Raw genomic sequence first — 7,929 nt, 5'->3', positions numbered from 1 at the left:
GAATCTGATTATCATTGACATGCTGGCTGGCAAATATGTTTGTATAGCAATAGAGCCAAATTATATGCAAATACAATGTCAAATGATAGCAATGATATACATATAAAAAGTTTACAGTTGTTAATTGCATGGTTTGTTGATTCTAACATTATGTTGCTGCCTGTATAAACTTTCTGTTCTGTCTGGTAGGTGTAGCTGACCGACCACATGTACCAGAGCTGCCGCAAAACATTGCAAGTATTCCACCGCCTCCAAAAGCCGATGTCATCGCACGCCAAGTGAAACAAGAAATCTAACATTGGCCTAGTAAATAAAATAAAAAATTAATTTATAATTAATAAATCGTAAAACTCGTCAACTATAATGAAAATGAAAGTGTCAATGACACTATAGTCAATGACACCATATAGTGTCATTGACACTTTCATTTTCATTATAGTTGAAGAGTTTTACGATTTATTAATTATAAATTTAATTCTTGACGATGTCAAAGTGAGCTAACTAGGACTGTCCCAGGGTTAGACTAAAGAACCCCCCCCCCCTCACACACACTGTGTCACCACTCAAACCGGCCATGCATCGTCTGTCTCCGACTCGCATGCATCCCGATAGCCGACATATTGGCCACTCTCTTCAGGATAGGCTTCTCTTACTTTTAGTATTACGCAAGCCGGGATAACTCTCCTGACTCCTTTGCCAAGCCGTTTGTGTACCCAGTAGGTATATTGGCGGTATGCAGCCAAGCGCAATATCCTGCAATGTAAATAAATCCAGTTAATTTTACACTGTCTATAATGATGAGTTTTCCCCCACTGAATCTGTGAACACGTTAACATTATTTTCCAATTACATGTTTTAAGGAGATCAATCGAATCTGTGAAATTGGTATAGTATAAAAAATCCATCTGAATGTGTCAGAAATACAAATACATGAATATTGTTTTATTTTAATCTGACATTGAACATGTATCCTAATTAATTTATTAAATTGCAACACACTATAAGGTATGAAATTGTTTGTTGACATGACATTAGATACACCTTATTAGATGCACTCATTTCTCATGCTTCGATGGGTGGACATCATATACTGAGTGCTGCATAAGTTATTGAACTGTTATAATGTATATATAATAAATGCCCTTTACAACAATGTACCAGGGCAACCATATAAGAATATGTTTATGAATTATTTGCTTGTCTCTCCACTCCCTTTCATCCGCCAGTCCTGTGATACAAACCTTATACTGTGTTCCATTTGTGTGCTATTCTACCAATGTGAGTGCCCAGTTCATGAATACCAGAGGAAAACACCACACGTATACAACTACTGTGATTTTATATTTATTTTATGGTGTTTATTGTAGATTAAGCGTTTAATTGTATTAGCTAAGATGCTAGAAATAAAACTTTAAAATTTCAAACCTATTAGTCAGTGGATCTTGAAGATCTCCTCCGGAAACGTCATGCATAGCCACCAGTGCAGTGCGGAACACGTTGTAAACATACAACTGCAAAATCTGGATGGTTTGTGATGCACCTTTTTTTGTTTTTCCACTCCACTGTCAAACCAAACAAATTATAACCCAATCAAATTGCTAAATGCAATTTAATTTTAAGATTTCTATATTTGCAGCACAATATTTCAGATAGAGGTGTATGCAGTCAAGGTAGATTATCCAGTCAACTGTAACATTTAGTCAACTAACAAATTTGTCACTCTCCTATATGATACTATACAGAGTGGCTATTACTGCCCGGCAGGCCCGGCATATAGTCTGTACGGCTGGCGGCGCGCAAAATGCCTGTCAGTTTTTAATTTTTAGCGTTATCTCAAGTAAACAAGGGTTAGGGTTAGAGTTAGGATTAGGGCTAGGGTTAGGTTTAGGGCTAGAGTTAGGGTTTTTGTTAGGTTTAGGGTTAGGGTTAGAGTTAGGGTTAGGAAGTGCAGGGCATTTAGGAAAACGAAGACCGTGCCCGGCTGCCGGGCATATAGCCACACCGTATACTATATATAAATAAGATACTTATGTCAAAGGGATTGGGTACTCTACTTACAACGTATTGTTTAAAGTTATAGTTATTGCTCTGTCAGTAATCATTGCATTGCATGTACTGTAGCCAGCGTAGGCCGAAGTAACCTTTTGGCTGATCGCCGTTAGCAGGGAAGTAATTAAATACAACGTAAACCAACACAGGGTAGGGTTATACTGTGACACTGCGTTGGGTTAGGCCACGCTGTGTTGACGTTGACGCTAGACCTAGCTTTAGTAGTATAGCCCGCGGATAGCCTACGGCAGCTAGCCACGGGCTATAGCACTAGAGCTACCCTAGACCCTGCCCTGTGTTGAACGTAGACCCTAGGCTATTCTGTGTTAGCTTACATTATTGTATCTAGCCAGTTATAGCCATTATAGCTAGTCTCTACAGTTATAGCCAGTATATTGGGCTATATAGGCTCTAGGCTATAGGGAATAGACCCTAGGCTATTCTTTGTTGGGTTACATTATATTATTGTATCTTGCCAGTTATAGCCATTATTGTATCTAATCTAGCCTAGCAGCAAATTTGCATCAGAAACTCAGCATGCTTGTCTACCATCGAAAATTCTAATGGAAAAACTGAAACATACGATGCTGAAGGTAATCCCTGACTGATGTCATTTCTTGACAATACAGACACTCTCTGTTCGATAACATCGTTTGGCACAAGCCACAGCTGCACCAATCGTCAGCTGTTCCGGTGACACGTTGTTGAACTTAAAGCAAATCTTCACTTAGGTATTCCTGTTTACTGTCGAAACTGTCTGCTACCCGTTCCTCCCCATCTTTCCACTCGGGCTCAACAGAGTACGGTGCAAAATTGGTGGCAGATTTAGTCACATATTGAAATTCCTCGGGTTACTGTCCGATTCAGAACTGACAGAAGATATGTCAACACGTAGTTCGGCCATTCATTTATGTGAAACAAGTGAGCACGCGCCACTCAACAAACACGCAAGGCATTGCGGGAAAATTATGGCGGCCTGTACAAAAGCTGGCGTCGTCCAAGATCGATCAAAAACATCATCAAAAGCAGGTTTGATCATAATATGTTCTAAAAATGTCAGAAACCCTGTTTAAAAGTAATTACAATGTCATATGATAGGCTAAATACGTTCTAGATGTCAGATTCCCTTTAATATATATATATATATATATATATATATAATTATATATATAATAATGTACATGTATATGAACCAATTTATGGTTGATCAAAATTCAAGTATTCATGTGTTGCATCTTACATACACTGCATTTGAATAGTATATTCAATTTACCTTTTATGTTATTAAAATTAAAAAAGGAGTACTCAATAGATTTAGCAATATTACAAATGTCTGATATGTTTTCAAAATACATTTCATCCTGTGTCAGACATCAGGTATCATTTCAATGTACACGCACACACGCACACACACACACACACACACACACACACACACACACGCGCGCACGCACATACACACACACACACACATGCGCGCAGACACACACACGTCACACACACACACACACACACACACACATCACACACACGCACGCACGCACGCACGCACGCACGCACGCACGCACGCACGCACACACACACACACACACACACTGAACACATTTTGCAAATTCACTGTTTTACACTTTCAGCGAAGGATCGTTTATACAATGACGTCATTGATTACATGGACAAATCCCTAGCCCACTTCCCCAAATCATTGCCTGGGGAGACTGTCCGCAAGCACTTCAATATCATCGTGGAAGCCCTGTGGTATATCGATGGGACCAAGGACAAAATCCAGCAGAGAGCAGAATCACATCATGTGAAACCTCTCCCACCAAGGTATTTGCAGTTTAATTTGAAAATTGGTTTACACCAGTCGAGTGGTTATGAAATAGAGCGTTCGCTCGGCGTGTGGAAGATCGTGGGTTCGAACCCTGGCCATGTCATACCAAAAGATGTACAAAAGATTCGTCGTTCCCCTGCTTAACGCTTAGCATTAAAGGGGTAAGGCAAGGGCTGGTCGGCTCGGAGTTGGTCAAATGTGTCCAGGTGGGGTATCTGTGCTGAACTGCGACATTGTATTCCAGTGGGGTAGTGCTATAATGAATTAGCGGAAACCCGATCTTTCACAAGCAGACACACACACTCATACATATGCATACACGTCATCATATGAGTGAAATAATCTTAAGCACGTCGGACGTTAAACACCAGTCCATCCAACATCTTGAAAATTGGAAATATGTTAAATATCCACCATTTTTAAGTCTTAGTACATGCATATTTAATATTTCCTTATGTTTAAATATGTTCCAGGTTCCAGGAGAATTTCAACAACTACAATGACTTCAAGGAAAAACGCAAAGCTGCCCAACAACTCGGATCACAAGAGCTCAAAAGACACAGTGGACTGATATTTCGTCTAATTGGATTCGCCTTCACATCTACGTGGGACAACTTGAGACAAGATTTAGAGGTACTGGCCCTGTCTTTAGACTATTATGCCACTTTCTTAGAGAATGAGAATCAGTCACAGAAGTATAGTCAGCTTCTCGCCCATCCAGTACGACAGGTAGCAGAACATGTAAGTGTCAAGTACGCTCCTGCCTGTAATGGACCTATACAGGCAAAGTACAGTACTCTCAACCAGATATTCACATCTGAGATAGGAGAGAATCACCCCGTCTATTTCGATGAGAATATCCATGTTCGTCAACCATTTGCAGACAGACATGAACGATACCGTTTTCTAAATGACATTGCATTGTCCTGCGATATTGACATCCTTCGCTACGATCCAGGTGGAGGTCTAGGTACAAACTGTGTAAATTTGGAGGGTACCAAAGGATCAATCTCCAGTTGAAATGATATCAACAGCTGCAAAGATGGCCAAACAGTTGGAAAGAAGGCTACCAGAATATCACACTCGGGAAATGAAGCGTGATTTTCAAAACAAATATGGAAATGTGGCAGGGGTAGCAATTCCACCACATGTTTTAAGGGCCATGTACACAGAACTTACTCTGGATGCATCAGCTGACCTAAATCCTGCCATTGATGAACGGATGCGACAGGCTATCATTGGTGATAACTCCGATCTAGTGGTAGACCTTAGACATCTCAACCAAGGAAGGCCAGATGACACTTTCTCAACTTTCTTCGAGATATTAGAGCAACAGATCAATCTGCTGCACAAGGTTCAGACTAGGCAGCTATGTTCAGCGCATATCGATGAACATTACTGTGCAGCCATCTTCTCCTATCTGAAGCAGTTTGCTGTAAAGTACAGAGATATCTCAACATTAGTGTGCATGGATGACAAAGCAAAGGTAGATTACGGAGAACCTGGTTTGGAAATTCTCCACGGGTGTTTGAGGGAAGAAATCGATTGTTCCCACAACGCCAACCTTGTCTGCACTTTACCATGATGTCAACAGCAAACGATCCCTCACGCCTTCAGTTTGTCTGGACGTCGACATACCAGAGTGTGCCGGCTCATTTTATAGAGGTCAGGTGTAGATGACTCTGAAGGATTCTGTTTTCCAGCCCTCCTCTCCATTTCATCATGCTGCTGAACTTTGCCAGATGCTGAAACATGAACATGATTCTGTGAAGCCTCTGCTCCTGTTGTATGCTGATGGGGGACCCGATCACAGGGTGACATACAATGCTGTCAAATTGTCACGCATCGTCCTCTTCAAGAACTTGGATCTGGATATGTTGATAGCTTCTAGAACCACACCTGGCCATTCATGGGCAAACCCAGCAGAACGCATCATGAGTTTGCTGAATTTGGCGTATCAAAATGTAGCGTTGTAACTTGTACCGCCAGGAGATGTCAAGAGCGTCCTTGTGCAAATTGCGAAAGGCTGTAATGGCATGACCGACATCCGCCGAAAAGCAGAACGTGAGCCAACTCTGAAAGAGGCATGGATAGATTCCTTAAGCCCACTGATCAACCTGCTGAATGACAGGACAGAGAGAGTACATCTTAAAAAACCTTCAAATCTATGCTGGCACCCATCACTGCAGAAGATGTGGAGTTTGAAAGTCAAGTGAAACAACTAGTGGATCCAGAAATTGCCATTGGGAAGTACACAAAGAATGACATGAAGAAATTAGACGGCTACCATCACTTAATGGCTGCACACTGCGTTGAGCGGACATATTCCTGACAGGTATATATATTCTGACAGTATGTACATGTACTACTAGTATCAAAGTGTGAATTAATTCATATAAGTTTTGCAGATGTTGTATATTACACACTTCTGACAGCTTTAATCTTAACACTGTGGTGAATGTTTAGTGTTTTTGTTTTGTTTGCATTTGGTACACATTGTTTTCTTTTGTCACTGATCTTTACAACCGCGTTTCCCTCGATGTTCTTCTGATTACTGCCTATGGTTTGTTCGTTTGGTGGTGGACTCGTCTTTTGACTTCTCTTCCTTCCACTTTATTTAGCAACTTCATGAGGTGCAGAACCAAAGTCCATCTATGTGTATTTAATACCTATGCATCTGTGCTGTGGTTGGCTTGTCTTGTTTGTGTTTCAGTTTCAATGGGGTGTAGTTTCTTTTAAATAATTTTCTTTCGGTCATTTTCATCTTCTGACTGACAAGTACATATAAAACATAAAATGTAACTAAAATGTCCGGTTTATTAGTAATACTTTTTAAACATTAAATATTTGTTAAAAAAACAAACATTTTTCGCATGTTATTTGTGACATTTTCGAGGTGCTATCTGCAAATAGTAATAAAAAAAGAAATATTGCTTAAAAATTACGGCAACACAGATAAAACAATATATCAATAAAGTGTAAGGTTGTACTCGGCGTGACGTATAGGGTGTACCGGGTAATGAGTAACGGTAGTGGAAGATGCAAAGCAAACACGAACTAGAAGTGTAACGTACCACAAACACGTATATTGTGAGCCATGATAACAGTGATTTACAAATAAGCCGTGACGCGTACAAGGGACGTGCGAGACAACAGTCGGGTAGAACAACAGGGAGAGGAGTTCTCCCGCTCCAAGCGCGGCGCGCCTTTTATATCAGCCCGGCTTTCGTGACCGACATCCGGGCATTATCTTCTCACCTCCTGAGCTTTGCCCGGTTGCATTCCTATGCGACCTGCGATCGTTGCTTCGTGAGCACCGCATGCCCCCCTCTCCGCACTCCCTCTGTCGACCACGCTATCTGGCACGTAACGGGCGTAGCACTAATTGCAAATGATTGTCGTCAACATGATTTACATAACGCCCGCATAGGCTTGAATGTAACTAGTAATAATGCTGTGTTCTTGCTTCAATGAAATCGTAACAACCATATTTACAAGAAAATCAATTTAGAGTACTGTAGTTTTCAAGCTAAATTATCCTGAAATTGGACAACAGTATATATTTCTGGTACGGACGTTACTTTTGACATGATTTTTCAATTCCAACTGTGTTTTGATACTCGTCAACATGATTTACATAATGTCCGTATATATTTTGAATGTAACTAGTAATGATGCTGTGTTCTTGCTGCAATGAAATCGTAACAATTACATTTACAAGAAAATCAATTAAGAGCATCAGTTAGTAAGTTAAAATGTCGTTAAATTAAACAAGTTTATATTCCTGGTATGGACGTTACTTTTGACTTGTTTCACTAATCTCTTACATAAAGGGTGAGTCTGTTTTTCTGTCTGTCTGTCCGTCTATCTTCTCCCCCCCCCCCATAAGAGGTCACCCCCAACACCATATATATTCTGAATCAGCATGACGCGACCACCATTTTAGGCCCCCTATAGATCACACAACTAAATGAGTTTACATGACTTGTTGCTGTGCACAGGCACTTGGAGCGTTTCAATAAATTATAATCTTTTACATAAAGGGTGAG

At 40.5% G+C, this 7,929-nt stretch overlaps 2 protein-coding genes across 3 annotated transcripts in view; one reads left to right on the top strand and one right to left on the bottom strand.

The window, feature by feature from the left end:
- Positions 1–436: 436 nt before the first annotated feature.
- Positions 437–7,929, bottom strand: part of LOC106808979 — a 36,770-nt gene continuing 29,277 nt past the window's right edge. Inside the window, exons 1-3 of one of the 2 annotated variants that reach the window (XR_001393827.1) lie at positions 2,633–3,511; positions 1,426–1,562; positions 437–753 (exon numbers count right to left, since the gene is read on the bottom strand). Coding sequence is in view for 1 of the 2 variants with exons in the window: in XM_014811917.1 (XP_014667403.1) it covers positions 564–753; positions 1,426–1,562 (327 nt within the window). In the remaining variant the exon portion in view is untranslated. Of the gene's footprint in view, positions 754–1,425; positions 1,563–2,632; positions 3,512–7,929 lie in introns of those variants that run through there. The other variant, XM_014811917.1, reaches the window with a different exon arrangement.
- On the top strand, positions 3,704–4,921 carry LOC106808977. Its single transcript, XM_014811915.1, has 2 exons — positions 3,704–3,876; positions 4,354–4,921. The coding sequence occupies exons 1-2, from the start codon at positions 3,719–3,721 to the stop codon at positions 4,898–4,900; spliced, it is 705 nt and encodes a 234-aa protein (XP_014667401.1). The 5' UTR covers positions 3,704–3,718; the 3' UTR covers positions 4,901–4,921.

Source organism: Priapulus caudatus, unplaced genomic scaffold, assembly GCF_000485595.1.
Source record: "Priapulus caudatus unplaced genomic scaffold, Priapulus_caudatus-5.0.1 Scaffold319, whole genome shotgun sequence".
NCBI lineage: Eukaryota > Metazoa > Priapulida > Priapulimorpha > Priapulimorphida > Priapulidae > Priapulus > Priapulus caudatus.
This window is presented reverse-complemented; position numbering and strand designations above follow the sequence as displayed.

What these genes read in the sequence shown, in the direction of transcription:
- LOC106808977 (XM_014811915.1), top strand. Translation starts at nt 3,719, where the DNA reads ATGGACAAATCCCTAGCCCACTTCCCCAAATCATTGCCTGGGGAGACT. An exon ending in GTGAAACCTCTCCCACCAAG is followed by an intron (nt 3,877 to 4,353) that starts GTATTTGCAGTT and finishes AATATGTTCCAG; the next exon opens with GTTCCAGGAGAATTTCAACA.